Here is a 17,440-nt window from a genome sequence, read left to right as displayed (position 1 = left end):
GGGATGTACCCTCTGTACCCCCCCATTTTGGGGATAGGGCAGGTTGGGGTGCTGGGGGGCTGGAGCCTGCCCTGGGGCAGGAACCATGGTCCTAAAATTCGGTGCTCGAGCAGGGAATTTGGGGGTGATGCCAGGTCTCCCACGGGTCTCGGGGGGGGACACCCCGGCTCTTCAGGGGTTGGCTGGAAAAACCTTCAAAAAAAAAAAGAAAAAATAAATTTTTTTCCTCCTTTGGAATATTTTGGGGGGGTAAAAGCTGATTTGAAGCAACCCCCATTTATGTCAATATAAACCAGAGGCTCCCCAAAACACCGAGCCCATGGGTGAGAGCTCTCTGCAAGGCCAATGGGTGCCCCCCACCCACCCCAGGGGTGCCCCGTACCCCCACCACCTCTATGGGTGTCCCGTACCCCCCCCAGGGTGCACCCAACCCCATCACCCTTGGCTGGGGCTGACCCCCCAACTCACCAGCCCCCCGCTCTCCTGCGGTGGCCCCAGGCAGGGGGGCAGGGGGGATGGACCCCAGGGGCAGGGGGGGGCACTGCCAGGCCAGGTCCCAGGGCCCCCCCCCCCAGGGGCACCTTCCCGCTGTCACCCAGCTCCTGCTTAGCACCCATGTTCTGCCGCTGGGAGAATGAGGGAGAAGGCAGAAAAAGGGGAATTAAAAAACATTGAAATTAAGGTTTCCCACCCCCCAGCTTCTGCTCTGCGGAACACCCCGCCGCCCCGCCCCCCCCCCCCCCCCCCCAAAAAATAATTCCATTTTAAAATTTTTAGATCAATTGCAACACGGAAAATGCCAAACAAGAAAATCCCGATCAGGACCCCCCAAACCCGCACACGTCCTGGAGGGGGGTTTAGTATGCAGGGTCTCTATTTTGGGGTGATCCCCCCCAGTACCTCAAAGCCTCCCGTTTCTTCCAAAACCAGGCGCAGCAGGCGGATGTATTCGGCGGCGGCTTTCAGGGTGTCGACTTTGCTGGGCTTGCGGTCGCGGGGGATGAGGGGCACGATGGTCTTCAGCTTCGAGAAGCCACTGTTCAGGTTTTTAATCTGCCAGGAGGAAATAAATCGAGTTACACCCCAGGGGGATCCATGGCAGGGAGACTCCAGGATTAAACTGGGCCCTCCTAGAATTAAACTAGGTCCCCAGGATTAAACTGGGCCCCTCCAGAATTAAACTAGGTCCCCCAGGATTAAACTGGGCCCCTCAGGATTAAACTGGGGTCCTCTTAGGATCAAACCAGGGTCCTCAGAATGAAACTAGGCTTCCCAGGATTAGACCAGCCCCCCCCCCCCCCAATTAAACTAGGTCCTCCAGGATTAAACTGGGGCCCCTCCAGGACTAAACTAGGCTCCCCAGTATTAGACTGCCCCCTCTTCCCCCCAGCCCCGGACTAAACTGGGTCCTGCTAGAATTAAACTAGGTCCCCCAGAATTAAACTGGGGTCTACCTAGGATTAACCCCCCCCCCCCAAAGGATTAAACCAGGCCCCCCAGGATTAAACTAAGCTCCCCAGGATTAAACCAGCCCCCCTGCAAAGCACCTCAGGGCAATGCTGCTGGGTGTCCCCCAACTAGAGCAGCCCTGGGGCAGCCCTGGGTGCCACCATGATAGGACATCACTTGCAGCCCCCTGGGATTTGATTTGGGGGGGGGGGGGGATGCAGAGGGTTTTTTTAAGGGGGAGGTGTCCCCTCACCCTCTCACGCTCCTTGGCGTTGGCCACCTGCCGTCGCTCCAGCACCTCTGCCAGGTCCCCGGCTGGCTGGTAGCCCCCGGCCGGTTGCTTGCGCAGGCGAGCGATAGCGGCAGCACGGGGCAGGGGGCCGTAGCGTTGGCTCAGCACCCTCTCCAGCACCTCGGGGGCTGGGGTGGGTAACAGGACCCCAACCGGATGCCCCCCGGTTCCGCTGGCCTCCCCCATACCCAGGAAAGCGGACAAATCCTGCAGCACAACCTCAGCCCACCCGTGCTGCCTCCAAAAAGGGGCAAATAATTAAAAAAGGCCTTTAAATACCCTGGGAGCTCAACGAGCTGCAGGTGGGGTCCAGCCCAGCCTAACGAGCAGGGTGGGTGCAGGGATGGGATGGGGGTCACGCTGTGCCTCAGTTTTCCCTCTCGGCAGTTGAACCCCCAAAGCCGGTGGTCACAAAGCCTTGACCCGAAAAGGGACCCGAAAATATTCCCAGGAACACAGGGGGGGAGCCTTATGGGAGGGGGGAACGATGGATAAGGCCTGATGCCCTGGGGATGGGCAGCTGGCATTGCTCCACAGGGACAAAGAGGTGTTTGTTTGGGAGGCTTCGTGTGTCCCTAAAAAGGTGGGAAACTCTTTTGGGTGGGGAAAATAAAAATATGAGGAGTTTAATAACGGTGGGAGCTCTTTCGGTAGATGGCAGTGTTAGTCCCTACGATGCTGGAAACCTCTGGGTGGCCGGAAAAAAGAGGAAAATTCCCCTTTTGCCCACCAAAAACAGAGGCCAAAGGTCACCCTGGGTTATTCGCTGTGGGGGGAACCTCATCCCAGACCCATTCCCGGGATGGTTTTCCCCCTCCCAAAACACTGTCCGTCTTCCCCTCTGGTGCTTTTGGGGAGAAAAGCTCCCCCAAGAAGGCTCGCCCTGCTTGTTTTTAGGGAGCGGGTGCCCCGTGGGATGTGGGGGGGGGACAGACATGTTTCCCTGTGCGGGGCTGCAGCCGCTGTGCCTCAGTTTCCCCAAACCTGAAAGCACCTGGGGGGGCTGAAAACCATCCCTGGGCTGCAGCAGAGTCCTGCCATTTTGTTCCTCACCCGGAGGGAGACTGGAGCTGGAGGAGCAAATTGCAAAGAAATCCCCAAATGAGCCCCCAAAGGAGCTTGGAGACACCTGGAAGGCAAATGAGCTTTTATTAGAACCTCAGAAAACCCAATTTTTTCCTCTTTAATGCTCCATAATGAGCTTCCCCTTCCCGCAGCCGGATCCGGATAATCACATTATTACTGCCCAGATCACGGGGGGGGGGGGGGGGGGGGGGGGAGTGGATCTTACAAATTAATCTGAGGCCAAGGGGGTTTAAAGACACCCCCCAAAAAAAGGTCTGTGCACACCCACTCACTTTTATTCGAAAGTGGCAGCATCCAAGGGGGGAATTAGGGCTACTGAAATCCTCTGCCTCCCAGCAGCCGGGGTTTGCTCCTTTCCCCGTGTTTTATAGTTGGGAAAATTGCCCCAGTTTGGATGTTTGTGGATTAAAAATCGAGGGAAAAATGGGAAGTGGGGGGAGGTGTGGCGGGGGTGGGTGACAGAGCTGTTTGGGGGTTGCTTGTGCAAATGGGATTTCCAGGGGTCTTGCCCTGATGGGAAGCGAGCAGATGTGGAGGGCTAAATTATTAGGAGTCAGGGTTATTAGGGGTCACAGTTACTAGGCACCATGGCTTTTAGGGGTCACAGTTATTAGGGGTCATGTTTTTTAAGCGTCATAGTTATTAGGGGTCACCGTTATTAGAGGTCATGGTTATTAGGGACTGTGGTTTTAGGGCTCATTTTTTAGGGGTTGTGTTTTTTAGGCGTCACAATTATTTGAAGTCATGGTTATTAGGGACCATGTTTTTAGGGGTCAAAGTTATTTGAGGTCAGGGTTATTACGGGTCAGTGTTATTAGGGCTCAGAGTGATCAGCCCGTGCTCACAGCAAGCGCAGGGGAGCATCTGCAGCGGATGGGGATGCTCCAAAGTCAGACAGGAGTTTATTTTTGGCCCCTCCGCTCCATTTTCTGCTTCTGCCGGCCCGACGCACAACGAGTGCGGCCGGACGCAGCCCGCTGAAAACAGCAGCAGCCTCACGGAGCCGGCGTGAGCCAGGGGAGAGCAGTGGTGAAAGGCCGGTGAGGGAAAGGGCAGAGCTCCTCCAGCAGCGAAGCCTCTACAGCGGGTTCGGATAACAGCTCGAGTCGCCCCAACCCGGGCTTAGGGCATACCTGGCATTTCTGAGTTTTGGGGGTTTCTTCCCAATTTCTGCCGCCCTGGGGTCGCAGCCTGCTTTGCTGCAGGCCAAGCATCCTCTGTGCAGCTCCTGGCAGGGGTGGGAGCTGGGGAAGCATTCAGGGCTGAATTCCCAGAAAACAGCATCCCGGCAGCCCGGGGGTGGTTGGCCCATTGGGAACGCTTTGGACCGAGGCGGTTTTCCAACCCTTTAGGCTCACATGTCCCCAGGTATCCCTTTCATTTTCCCTGCTCTAAGCGTGGCCGGAGCAAGGGCCGGCCGTGGGTCCCAAAGCCCCAGCACTGGCTGCCGCCCCTGGGATGCTCCCCAAAGCTGGGTGCCTCCATCCCATTGAATTCACCCCATCCCACCGGGCCAGCAACGCTGATGCTCTGTTGGGATCTGACATTTGCTGTTATCACGAGACTGGAAAAATTGCCCAGCGGTTCCTAATTGCTGCAGCGGGGTCGGTGCTGGGAAGGTCAGGGAAGAGGGTTGGTGCCAGGGCTGCGACGTGGCCGGATACTGGCGCAGGGCAGCTGTTGACATGTGACTGAGCCCAATCTTTCTTGGCGCGGCCCCAAATGTCTCGGAAACAGCCGGTCCCTGCCGGAGCCGCCGGCCTCGTGCCGACTCCGTGCTGCCTGTGAGCGCCTGAGATGGGCTGCGGGCTGGCTCCTGGCCACAGGTGGGGAGCGCCTTAATAAAACGCTTTGAGGTGCTTTATTGTGCAGTGGCATCCCCTCCGGCTGCGGCAGAGGATGCAGGAGCTGTGACCGGCATTACCACCTTTCCCTCCTCCTCCTCTTGCCATCAAACGTGTCCCGAGACACCCGCTCTCCCGGGTAGCTGCACCCAGGAATTTGTGGCATCGCTTGCAGCCGGGAATCCTCACCGGGCTGCCACCGACTTGGCAGATCCCGGTCCCTGAGCTCGCCAGGGGTCAAGCCTGGCTGGGCATCGGGACCACCCGTTCTGCTTCCAGTGGGTACCGGGTGCCTGGGGACAGGGCTCGCAGCCGCCAGCATGGGAAACGGGGGCATATGGCCAGCGAGGCCTCCTTAAAACCTTTTATCCCGCCATTAAAACCATAAAATCATCTCTCCTGATCCCATCAATGCTGCTGGCAATATTGGTATCTGTGCTTCCCGAATGCCTTATGTCAACAAAATATCACTGTGCGCCGGCGGGAGGCAGAGACCTCTGTCTCGGCTGAGTTTTCCCGGCTCACCTGGCTGTTTGAGCTGGAAATTTGAAAGTGTATTTGTGAAGGAAAGTCCAGAGGCTGCTTTCGCACCCAGCTGTGGTGTTGACATTGCGGGAGTTGCAGCTGGGCGGGTTGCCTGCACGATGCCTTGGAGGCTGGGGGGAATCCCAGGGGGCATCCACGTCCCGCCTGCATCCTGGCCGGCTGCTCCTCCGTCGCCTCTTTATAAAAAGGTTTAATTAAAAGCAGGAGGTGAATGAAAATGCTGTGCTGGGGAGGTGGAGATGGTCCCCGGCCACCCACTGAGGTCCCTGGGGGGGGTCCCACGCTGGGAAGGGGCAGGTCTTGCCTCCTCCATGTGCTGAATTATACATGAGGCAGGAGGGACAATAAAGGGGTTTATCGGCCGGGTCCGGAGCCCGCTGCAATGAGGATTTCAGCAGGGACAATGTGAGTGGGGTGGGAACGGCTGGGCGATGGGGGTCAGCATCACTTGGCTCCCATCGACCCGACCCTTAATTACATCAGGAGATGAAACAATCCCGGCTGGGTTAAATAAAAATAATAATTCAAGTCCTGCTGGGACTGGCGGGGGGGGTGTGGTGGGGGAACAAATACGGGCCAGGACACCCAGAGATGTCCCTGGCCCCCCCACCTCCCCAGCCCCACTTGTTCCCTGGCACATCTCCCATCGCCCAATGCTCGCCGCTCATTTTATTTTCCCTTTCCTGGAGATTCCCAGTGCGGACATGCCAGGAGGTGGATTGTACAGCCGCCGGCAGCGAGGGCTTGGTGACACTTCCTCTGTGCCGGCAGCAATAGGAGCGGGGACGGAACAAAGGTGGCTCTGTCCTTCCCGGCTTGAAGAAGTCTTTTTGTAAAAGCTGGCGGAGGGAGGATCCCAGCCTGGAGCAGCCGGAGTTTTCCCTGTCCAAGCGCAGAGGAATTTTTGGAGATAAAAGAAGTTTCCGTCAGCCAAAGGCGGTGCCAACCTCCCTACCCCGGCACGAGGCAGGTGGCTCATGGCACGGCTGCCATCGCAGCCGGCGCGGCTGTGAGCACGCTGCGCGGCCCCCGGCGACTGTCCCGGGGTCTGGATTAGTCCTGGGCTTTCACCGTCGGCCACGTGCCCTGGGGATGGGGGTGAGATGGGGACAGGGACCAAGGCAGGGATGGGGATGGGACAGGGAAAGGGATGGGATAGGGACAGGGACAGGGATGGGGAAAGGGATGGGATGGGGTCAGGGATGGGGACAGGGACAGGGACCAGGATGAGGCCAGGGATGGGCTGGGGCCGGGGCTGGGGCTTAGGCTCTACCTCGTTCTCCCCAACCAGCACAGCACCTTGCAAAGGGAAGGTGCCCAGCTTAGAGCCCAGACTAAGATTTTGGGCTGGGTTTAACCTTCAGCACATCCAGGTGGTGCCTGAGCCCGGGGGGGAGCATGCTTCCCCCAGAAACGAGCCTTGCCCTTTCTCTCGAGCCCCTGTCATGGCCCAGCCGCCTGCAATGGGGAAATGTGGGGCTGCAGCTTTGTCACCCTCCTCTCTGACAGCAATTTCTGCCTTGCCTGTCCTGGATAACCGTGCCAGCGCTGATTGCCGGTGCTGCCCGGCCCTCCGAGCTGGATAATCTCCATCTGATAGAATTAATAGGTGCATCAACCTTAAACCTCTTTGCTTGGCAGCTCCTCTCTGGCAGTGGGGAGAGGGGACTCATGCGCCCATGGTCACGTAGGGACGGAACCACCAAGCCACAGGTCCAGGGAGGCTGCCAGGCCACAGCAGCAGCTCTTCCCCCCCTCTTTCTGCCCCCTGTCTGGGTTTTTTGGGGGTTCTCCAGGGCCTGCATAAGCTCTGCATAAGCGGGAGAGCCACCGCTGCTGTGCCAGATGCCCGCAGATCCCGATTAAGCACTTTGCCGGGTAAGAGCCATGTGGGCAGCCACATGTCCCTGCCCCACATGCACATGCACATGCAAGATGCACACATGCGCACGCACGATATCTGGTGTCTGCAGGTGTTACCAGGATTGGGGCCATACAGACCTGGCACAGTTTGGAGCTTCCAGCCCCTGCAAATGCCCTCTTGCAAACACATCCATCCTGCCCCGGCATTAGTTTTCCCATTTGATTTTCCTCCCCCAGCAAAAAGGAGAGAGGATTTGTCAGTAAAACTGTCTGCACCGAAATTTGGGCTGGGGACAAAGAAGCCGAGCCACCCCCTCAGTAGGGACGGGGCATCATGGGGGTCACCCATGGGCTGGTCCAGGATCTGGCTGTTATTTATTGCTGTGCAGAGGGGTACGGCGTGGAGGGACGCTCTGCTGGGGGGGTCAGCGAGGGTGATGTTGTGCGGTGTGGGACAGGAGGAACCCAAACCCACCAGCACCGCGCGTTAAGCATCACATCCCAGACAGCTCCGTCATGCTCATCCCACAGCTCCGGGATTACACCGGTGCCCCTAAAATCCCATATTTATCTCCGCAGTGCCCAGCCAATGACCTCGGGGCTGATGCGCAGGACCTTCCTCCGTGGGGATCAGAGATGATAAAGCTCTCCCGGTCCCGCCTTGCCACAGGGCACAAGGTCCCAATCCCAGCAAACCACCTCGGCTGCTCTAAGGATGACATCCGAGCACGCGGCAGACGGGATGGACGGCAAGGCCTTCACCCAGGTAAGGGGATTTTATCCCGGGATTTGGGATTTGGGCTTTCTTTTTCTCCTTGTGCCTGGCTAAGGAACTGCGATGGCCCCGGTGCAGAGGGATGCGAGGCCAATCCATCCAGCTGCTGCTTGTCAGAAAGGGAGTAACTGTGGGCGGCAGGGGATCACGGGATGGATGCCAGTGAAATAATTAATGGAATGGTGTGGGAGAGCTGTTTCCCAAACCTCTGGCCCCAAGCCAAGCAGGGTGATGTGGAAGCAAGGCAGGATGTTATGTTCGGGGTGTTTTTCTGCCTGGCGGAGTGAATTGAAGAAAAAATACGTGAGCGGGGGCTTTGAGACATGGTCCTCCCTGCAGGGGAGAGATGCGAGATGCTGCTTGTGGGTAAGCGAGGGCCCAGGGGAGAGCCCGGCTCTGCTTCTGCATCCTGGGGAGAGCTGGCCAGGATACGGGATGGGGTTAGGGATTGCTTTTCTCGCCCCAGAAGTGGCTGAGGGAGCATCAGCATTTCCCTAGCAGGGTGCTGGGTATCTGTGCTCAGCATGGGACTGCCCAGCAATTTCTCTGCCAACAGAGTTTAGGAAGTTTCTCTGGAAAAACTGTTTTCCCCTGTGCCTCAGCAGCTGTTTGCTGTTTCGAAACCATCTTTGCTGGAAAATGCAAAAAAAAAAAAAAAAAAAAAAAAAAGCAAGCACTACATTTCATTTCCAACCTCTCCCCATTTCACCCGAGCAGTGGGCAAGGCTGGGAGAGCAGGAGCCCCTCGGCTATGGGATGGGGGTCCCCCCTTGTGCTCCAGGTTTTAAGAGGCTGCCCAGCTCCTCGCTCCCTTGCCGGCTCTGCCAGCGTCTCACCCAAACACCGAGGATGGGTTGAAAGGTGTATCCATCCGCGCATGGCTTTGCCGTGGTGACGTGGACGCTGGTCCCTGCCTGTGCGATGGCTTTCCTGCCGGGGCTAAGGGCTGGGATCCTGCTATAGCCGTGCACCCGACACGGAGTTTCAGGTTATTTCCTCTGATCATCAGTGCTGGGTGGGAAGGATTTTGCAGGAATCGACACAGGCGGAGATCCCAGGGTGGGGTTTGCATTTGGGATTTGACCCCAGCTCAGTCCCTGGGCTTCCCCCAAGCCTTCAGCTTGCTGCTTCACCTCTGGCTGCTGCCAGACTGCCGCCTCAGCGGCCCTTCCCTCCAGCTTCCCGGCAGAGCCAGAGACTTCCCGCACGCTCCCAGCTTCTGCCAGCTGGGGCTCAAGGACTGACCCTGCGCCCAGCCTGGGCTGGATGTGGCCGTGGCACAGGGGCATCTCAGGGTGATGGCAGGGTTATCCCACTGCCGGCACACTCCGGGATGCGACCCCTGAGACCCGGCTCTGGGAGCCTGGCGTAGCGAGGGAAAAACCGGGGGACCTTCTGAGCATCCAAACTCTTTGGATCAGAAATAGAAATGGCATCCACATGCTTAGCATGGGCTGCAAATCCCTTGGGCTTGCTCCCACCCAGAGCTCTGGGAGGAAGCACAGGGGGTCCCACGGAGGAGGCGAGGGCACCGAGCGTCCCCCTGCCTGTTGCTGCTTGCTCTCGCAGCAGCCTGCCTGCTGCTGCTCACCCTGCTTGTGCCCCAGCTCCAGTTTGGTGGCACCGGGGACGTGCGCTTGCCCCATGCCATGGGACGTGGCGGTGACCCAGCTCTGCCGCTGCTGGCAGCTGGGAAAGCGCCTGGGGGATGCTGGAGAAACCTCCTCTTTCCGCTGTGATTGAGAAAGTGCCACACGCGGGAGTTATTCATCCCAGGGCGGCGTGACTCAAGGTCCTGTGTCCTGGCTGGGACTTTTGACCTCAGAGGTGTGCCAGGCTCGCACGGTGCCCAACACAGCCCTTGCCAGCCCTGGGACCCACCCCAGCTCTCCCTGAGTTTGGCCGTGCCGGCTTTTGGGGACACTATCCATCCTGCCAGGGCTTCTGCCAGCTCCAACATCCCCTCTGGGGTTTGGGGACCTTGCTTTGGGGTCTTTGAGGATGGTGGAAATTGCTCATGGAAATGCAAGGGGCTCAGATGTCTCCTCTCCCCATTGCATCATGGGGCCTGATCCTGGGAGACTCTGGGCTGGTCCCGTGGGAGATCCGATGTCGCCTTGGATCAGGAGATGTTCAATGGAGCTGGCAGACTCCCTGGCAGCTGGATGAGCTGAGAGCTTGTGGCCGGCGCTGCCACAAGGGAGGTCAGGGCAGGCAGTGGAAAGCAAACGTCAACCTCATGTCACAGTAATTCAGCAGGAGGCAGAGGGACAGGCAGCAGCAGAAGTTTGGTGTGGATGGGGCAAACTGGATTTGCCCCTGCTGAGGCTCTCACTAGAAAAATCCTCCTGGGCATGGAGATGCTCCCGAGGTTGAGGATGGCCATCACCGGCAGAGGATGGCTGTCACCGGTGGAAGATGGCCATCACCAGCGGAGGAAGGCCATCACCACCGGTCCCCTCGCGGCAGAGGTCCAGAGACCTCCAGAGCCCACCCGCACATCACACGCTTGTACCCGCCACTGGGTAATGCTTCCCAGCCAAACCCCATTTGGTTTCCTCCTGTCCTGGCTGCTGGCCCTATGGCTTTGGTGGGGGGAGTGAAGGGTTTGAGGAGAGCAAGGCAAGAGCCAGAGCAGGGCGCCTGGAAGACGTGAGGAAGCTAAAATTAGGTGGCTACATCTAATCTAATTTAATCTCCCCTTTTCCGTCTGTGTAAGAGAGATTAGCCTGGTTGTGCGGGGTGGGAAGGCTGGGCTGCAGAAGGCAGGCTGCCCCCAGCCTGAGGGCACCCCATTTCCCAGTCCCCGCCTGACCCACAGTGAATCCCTCCGGCTGTTTTGGGGACGGCTGGCTGCTCAGGGAAGGATGGCCTTGGGATGCAGCTGGATGTTTTAGGACGGGTGTGTTGGAAGTCAGCTCCGGGGTTATGAGCATCCGCAGAGAAGCAGCAGCAGGACGGACGGACGGACAGGTTCCCCCCCAGCCCCCCCAGCCCAGACAGAGCACAATCCTCCCCTCTCCTTCCACCTTTGAGGAGCGGTTTGAGATGGGCGAACCTCGTCCCTCGCCACAGAGCTGGGGAAAGGCTGTTTCGCCCAGCTCAGCCCCAAGGTCACGCGCTCCATCCCACAGCTGCCGAAGAAAGAAAAGTTCTCGGACCGGTTTTCTATTCCCAGCCCCGTGAAAGGGTTGGGTCCGGCCGAGTTCAAGGTTTCCGGTGCGTTGGGTGACCAGGCAAAGTAAATAAATGGTCACCGGTGTCATTCTTCTGCCGATGGGTTCGTTTGGGATGTGTGTGTGTGTGTGTGTGTGTGTGTCAAATGAAACATTGTTGGAAACTATGTAGAGCACCGATGGAGCAATGAATCACGGGGCAGGTGATCTAAGATGAATTAACGCCTCTGCTGGAGCAGCTCCAGCTCCAAGATCATCCTGGCTGCTCCATGCTGCACAGCAGCCTCGAAAAATCAGATGCGCCGGCTCTGGTTCCCAATTCCTCTACCCCATCCTGATCCATGCCTCAGTTTCCCCAGTATAAAAGAGGGATATTACCCTCGCCAGGTTTGCGACAGTCTCTCTTGGGGGGTCGCCAAACCCTCCCGGGCAGCAGCGGTTCAGGGGGCTTTGCCCTATGCTATAGGTCAGGTTGGTCCCGCTTGCATGGGCTAGCATCCAGAGGCAGTCGCAGGACTCTGGGATGCTCCATCCCTGCTCCGGCCGCTGGGCACGGCCCTTCCTTTCAAGTTCCGACGATGTCATTACCGCAGTCATTCGTCTTTAAAGAATCGCATTAGAGAAATTAGAGCCGGTTGTAACTTCAATCCCTGCAATCAGCCCATTTCCTTTTGCTAAGGAACGCAGCATTAAATGCCCGTAGATTATTACAAGCCCATACGAAGCCGGGAAGCAGCTGGGAGGTTTGGCTTGAAAAGATTTAGATTTTGAGGTTTATTACGTGAAAGGAATTACAAAACGTGTTAGAAAAACTCATTTTAAATAAAAAAAATCACTTTAAAAGCAAGTGCTATTTAGAGGAACGCATGGATCAGAGACCTGCTCCTCCTGCCTTTCTTGACTAGGGTATTATCCGGCAAATAAATTGAGTGTTGGGGAATACGCCTCCCTGAATAAACTGATTTTGCAGAGGTGAACTGAGCTCCTGAGTGGGACAGAATGATGAGACAGACCCTTCATTTTGCACATACAGTCACTTCCTTCATCCAGCTGGGCAGGCAGCAGACGGGGAAGGTGGACAGATGTGCCCAGCTATTTTTAGGCTGAGCGCTGTTTTAATTTCATCTTAACCACTGAGAATTTGGGTATTTAGCAAAAAAAGCTGGATGAGAGGGTGAATTGAAACGCAGGCGCACCGAAAAAGATTAAAAAGCATCAGCTGCCGATACGGGGCTTTAACCGAAACCCTGGACACACTCGGGCTCGACGGGCAGGGTCTGGCAGGACTGGATCACCCAGGAAAAGGAGTCTAGCAGCGGGGTTGTCTCGGCTCTGTTTCTCTCCCTCTATTTTGGTTGCTTCTCCCCCTCTCTCTTCCCTTTGAAATGGAGTTTCAATTCCTTGGAAAAATGATGTAAATGACCACTTAGAAAGAAATATTACAAGGTAAAGCCATGAAGAGTTTGAGCTGCTCAGAACTGGTTGGGAAAGCGCGGCAGGGAGCAGGCAGACGGGTTGGGTAACTCCTGCCCCAGGGCTGCTAAGACCGGCTCTTCTGGGAGCCAGGATCTGGGCAGCAGGAGCTGTTCTGGAGGGCCAGGCGGGCGTAGGACGTGCCACGGCCCTCGTAGGGCTCCTTGCAACGCCCCGCTGCGGGTCTTTGCATGGCTTCGGCCCTCGAATTCCCAGATGGAGCCAGGAGAAGGGAGCCGGGATGGAGACAAGGAGGAAGGAGGGATGGCGGAGGCAGATTCCGCCCCTTGCCTGGGATAACGCGGGCGGAGGCTTCCTAAAGACTCCTTTGGGGTCACCGAGAACCCCCTTTCAGCCCTTCCCTGTGCATGGGGAGCGGTACACACGAGTGCAGGCGTAAGAACCGCCACGGGCTGCGGGCTGATGGATGCACACTGACGGATGCACAGGGATGCGCACGTTAATGCGCATGTGATCTCACACACACATGCAGCACGGTGCACGCACACCCGTGCATCTGCAGGAACACACCGAGGCACACGCAGACGCCGATGACCACGACGGGTGCGTGCACGGACACATGCCGACGTGCGTAAGCTGGGCTGCGCGTGCACACGCACGCACGCACCTGCTGCTGTATGCCCCCCTCCCTCACTCCGGGGGTGCACATATGCCGGTGTGCACGCACAGACAGCAGTGCACGCATCCCTTCCCCCCAGTGCGCCCCTCTAGACCATGCAACCCCCCCCCCGTGCACTCACCCGTGCGCACATGCCCCCCTCCCTCAGTTCACGCACACCCCCAATGCAAGCACACCCCCCCAGTACACCCCCAGCACCACCCCAGTGCACTCACAGCCCCCACCCGGTTCACCCACGCTCATCTCCCCTGCGCTCCCCCGATGCCCACCAGAGCTCCTGTTCACCCCCCACCATCCATCGCCCCCCAGTATCACCCGTTCACCCTCCCCATTCGCCCCGCCATTCATTCACCCCCCATTGATTCACCCCCTCCGTTGACCCCCCCGGTCCATCCACCCCCCCTTCACCTCCCCATTCACTCACCCCTCCTTGCCCCCCCCCCCCATTCATTCACCCCCTCCCCGCGGCGCCTCCTAGCGGCGGGCGCCAGCCCCGCGCCGGGCACACACCCTCGCGGCTCGGCCAATGGGAAGCGGCCGCGGCGGCGCGTCACTCGTGGGCCGGGGAACCTCCTCAATGAGCCACATTGTCGCGGGCGAGTACCGCGGCGCGCGCTGCTCCGGGGCCGACTCCGCTCCGCTCCGCACCGCTCCGCTCCGCACCCCGCCGCGCAAGATGATCGCCTCCCACCTGCTCGCTTACTTCTTCACCGAGCTCAACCATGACCAGGCGCAGAAGGTGAGGGGGGGAGGGGGACATAAAGGGGGTCGGCGAGGAGAAATTGGGGGGGGGGAGAAAGGAAGAAGAAAAAAAAAAAAAAGGAGGGAAAAAAAAAGGAGAAGGGGGAAAAGTAAGGAAAAAAGGAGAAAAGGGAGAAAAGGGAGAAAAGGAGAAAAGAGAAAAAGAAAAAAGGAAAGCAAGGCGAGGGAACAAAAGTATAAAAATGAAAAAAGGAAAAAAAGAAAAAAGCCAAGGAGGAAAAAAAGAAAGCCAAAAAAAAAGAAAAGCGGGGGGGGGGGGAGGAAAAAGGGAAAAACCGCCCCAAACCAGGAAAAAGGGGAACCGGGGGCCAGCGGAGGGGGGGCCCGGCCGGGAGGCGCCGTTGTCCCCCCGCGGGCCCGGGCGCTGCCCCGGCGGGGCCGCCGTGCGGTACGTGCCGCGGCGGGCGGCTGCGGGACCCCGCGTGGCCGGGCGCCCCCCGCGGGCCGGCGGCGCGGAGCAGGAGGAGGAGGAGGAGGAGGAGGAAGGCGGGGGGGTGGCGGGGCGGGTGTGTGCGCGACCGTGTCCCTGCTCCGTTCCCCTCGCCGGCCGCCCCCGCGGCATTCGGGACCCCCGGGCCGCCCCCCCCGCAGCACGTGTCGCGGCTTCCTGCCGCCGGCGCGGAGCATCCGCGGAGCGCGGAGCATCCCCCGGAGGGAGGCGGGACAACCCCCCCCCCCTCCGCTTTCCCGCCCCGGAGGGCGACGAGCCGAAGCCCCCCGCGGCCGGGTGAGCCCGGGGCGCGGCCGGGGGATGCCGGAGGGGTTCGCTCCCATCTGGGAGGCAAATGCAGCACCTCGGGCTCCCCTTCCCCGGGCTGGGACCCCTCTCCCCCAGCTTCACCTCCTGCACTGCCTGCGATGGAAAACATCTTCTTGCCTTCTCCCTCCCTTAATTTACGGGGCCTGAACGACCCGAGCCTGTTCCTGGACCGCAAACGCAAGTCGAAGCATCCCGTTGGGATGCACGGAGCGTTTGTCACCAGTAATTCCGGAGTTCAGGCACTTGAAAAATGCAAGTGGTTCTGCTCTCCTGTGGCTGGTGGAAAGCAGCCGGCCTTTGTTTGGCCAGGGCAGTGCTTAGGCTCTAGACAGCAATTGTTAAATAAATGATTCCTGGAAAATAATGCTGGCTTGGGAGACTGTGCGTGAAGGCTCAGGCTCTCCTCCCAGCCCTCTGCCAGCGTTTGGGGCATCTAAGGATATGTCAGAGAGGGTTTCGGCTCCGAGTTCTGAGGTTGCGCAGTGGTTTCTAATTGTCAGGGTTACAGTGCCTGGGCATGGGGGGGCTCAGGGTTTGCAAATGCCCCCTTAACATAAAAGCAAAACGCAAAATGCGTGGCTGCAGAGAGCCCTGGCTCGCTCCACCGGGTAACGCTGGGGACACCGATAGAGAAACAAAACTTGCCTCATTGGCCCTTCGCCTGCATTAAATAGGAAGTAAAACAAGAGAGAACATTAAAAAAAAAACCCAACCAAACAAAGTACATAGAAATACCTTCCCAACGCAAAGCGATCTGTAAGGAAATACGGGCTCGGCTTCTCCCTCCGCTCGCAAGTGTCCCAGGGTTGTGCAACAGCCAAATCCACGGAAGGGGTTGTGTAACCCGATGGCAGAAATAGGCCAGCGGCACAGCCCGACTTCTGCCTCTCGGGCTCCGGGCACCTTACGAGTTCCTTATCGGGACCTGGAAATAATGGAGAGGGAAGGTTTTGGTTTAAGGTATTCGGCTTCGTTACCCACCAGGAAAAGGGTGTGCAAAGCCTTGGGAACCGGCTTCGTTTTCCTCCCGGCTCCAAAGCCTGAACAAAAAAAGGTTGCCGAGATGTGCGTGGGGGTGTGTGTGTGAAATATCCAGGAGCCGTTGGCCGGGGCTCTGGCTGCTGTGGGAGATGGCTCTGCCCTCCCGGCCCCAAACAGCCGCCTCCACAACTGGATTTCTCTGGGTTATTTTTAAACAAATTCCTGTGAATCCTCCCGGTAAGGCAAAGCCGGGGTCAGCGCAGCCTCTGGCGAGAGCACGGAGCTTGGCTTCGCTGCGGGGGAAGGGGGGGAGAAAGGGGGCAAGCAGCTGGATTTCCGAGCTGGATGCTTCCACCATGGATGCAAAAATTATTCCTGGCTTATAAATCTCCCCAGGCAAGGAGTAGGGGGAGTCCCCAGCCCAGGGAGATGTAGGGGCTGAAATTCTTAGAAAGCTGTGATTTATTTTTTTTATCAAACCCAAAGGCTTTACCCAGAATTTGAGACTACATTTGGGAAAACATTTTAGGACAGTAGCCCGAGGTGTGTTTGAGCCGGGCATCTTTTTGCTTTGGATCGGGCAGAAAAGGGCCTCGGCTGTGGGAAGAAAGTGCCCTTTCCAACAGCTGTGGTTTGTGTCCACATCAGGGCCTTAAAAATAGCTCCCCAAATAGGATCTTTCTTCCCATTCTCGACATGGAGCAGCTTTACCTGCTCTGCTGCCCACCTGGGGGATGTCACGTACATCCCCAAACTCCTCCTGCCCTTTGCTTTGCCCAGCTGGAAAGTGGATTGCAGTACTAACTTATCTAACCCCCAAGGGATTGTGCAAACTTTAATTAACCTCAGCAGCGTCCTTTGAGATCCCAGCTTGAAAGTTTGCCGCGGATGATCCATGTTCCCTTCGGATGTGCCGGCTCATGCTGAGTTTCCTGGTCCCCGAACCTCAGCCTCGTCATGCGACGGGAGGAGCGGGAGGCGAATGAGCTAAATAACCGGGCTGGCGGCTCTTCTTCCCCATCACTCCTTCGAAAGAAGGAAAAACTGGCAATGGAGTTAATTTCCCTACAATTGTGGCTGTTCCCAGGCAGGGGCAGATTTTCCTCTGTTGTTTTTTTTTTTTCTTTTTCCTTTGCTACGGGGCTTAGTTTTATCTAGCTGATGTCTCCCTGGCTGCCTCTCGCAGGCTCCTCGGCGGCTGTGGGAGGGACGCCCGATTGCATATTCCTGGAAACCAGCTTCTCTTAAGCCCGCCAAGGTCAGCTGCAAGACGGCCTTTCCCATCTTTGGCACCTTCGGGGGAGCCATTGCATGTCCCCTTGCTTCTCAGCTTGTCATTTGAGCTGCTGTGGGGAGCCCGGCGGGGGTGCAGCCTCAGTTTCCCCAACCGCGGTGTCATGCTCCCAGCATTTGAGGGGGGGGTCTTGGCACTAGCGAGGCTTTCCGATCCGGCAGCATCCGAGGGGGATGCTGCTTCTTATATCTGCTCCAGAGACCTTCTGGGTTTAAAATGGGAGAGAATGAGGATTCACTGTCAGGGAGGCATCTCAAAGGCCGGCTGGGGCTGCTCGGGACCGGTGGGAGCTGGGAGCAGTTTGACGTCTCTGACCCCTGAACTGGAAACCAGAACGTCTTCCCAGTTCACTTGGGCTTTTGGTGGGGCTGTGGAGCAGCGGGGTCACCCAAAGATGGGTCCCCAGCCTCCACTGATGCTCTGCGGCGTGATTTCCTTGCCATAGGTGCCCGGCTCCACCTCCAGCACAGGGTTCAGCTGCCATTCTGGGGAAGGGGGG

At 58.0% G+C, this 17,440-nt stretch overlaps 2 protein-coding genes across 2 annotated transcripts in view; one reads left to right on the top strand and one right to left on the bottom strand.

Annotated features, from left to right (window-relative positions):
• Positions 1 to 101: 101 nt before the first annotated feature.
• On the bottom strand, positions 102 to 2,683 carry FIGLA (folliculogenesis specific bHLH transcription factor). The gene is given in 5 exon segments (XM_049831209.1): positions 102 to 192; positions 469 to 570; positions 573 to 626; positions 901 to 1,053; positions 1,703 to 2,683. Coding segments are annotated over 5 exon segments (555 nt in total). The 5' UTR covers positions 1,928 to 2,683; the 3' UTR covers positions 102 to 171.
• Positions 2,684 to 13,704: 11,021 nt separating this feature from the next.
• LOC126051671 (hexokinase-2) overlaps positions 13,705 to 17,440 on the top strand; it is a 31,463-nt gene continuing 27,727 nt past the window's right edge. The window contains exon 1 of the mRNA XM_049831202.1: positions 13,705 to 13,883. Within this exon, the coding sequence (XP_049687159.1) occupies positions 13,722 to 13,883 (162 nt within the window). The 5' untranslated portion in view covers positions 13,705 to 13,721. The remainder of the gene's footprint in view (positions 13,884 to 17,440) is intronic.

The sequence above is a fragment of the Accipiter gentilis genome, chromosome 28 (genome assembly GCF_929443795.1).
Source record: "Accipiter gentilis chromosome 28, bAccGen1.1, whole genome shotgun sequence".
Lineage (NCBI taxonomy): Eukaryota > Metazoa > Chordata > Aves > Accipitriformes > Accipitridae > Astur > Astur gentilis.
Note: the sequence above shows the minus strand (reverse complement) of the source record. Positions and strands in the feature narration are given on the sequence as shown.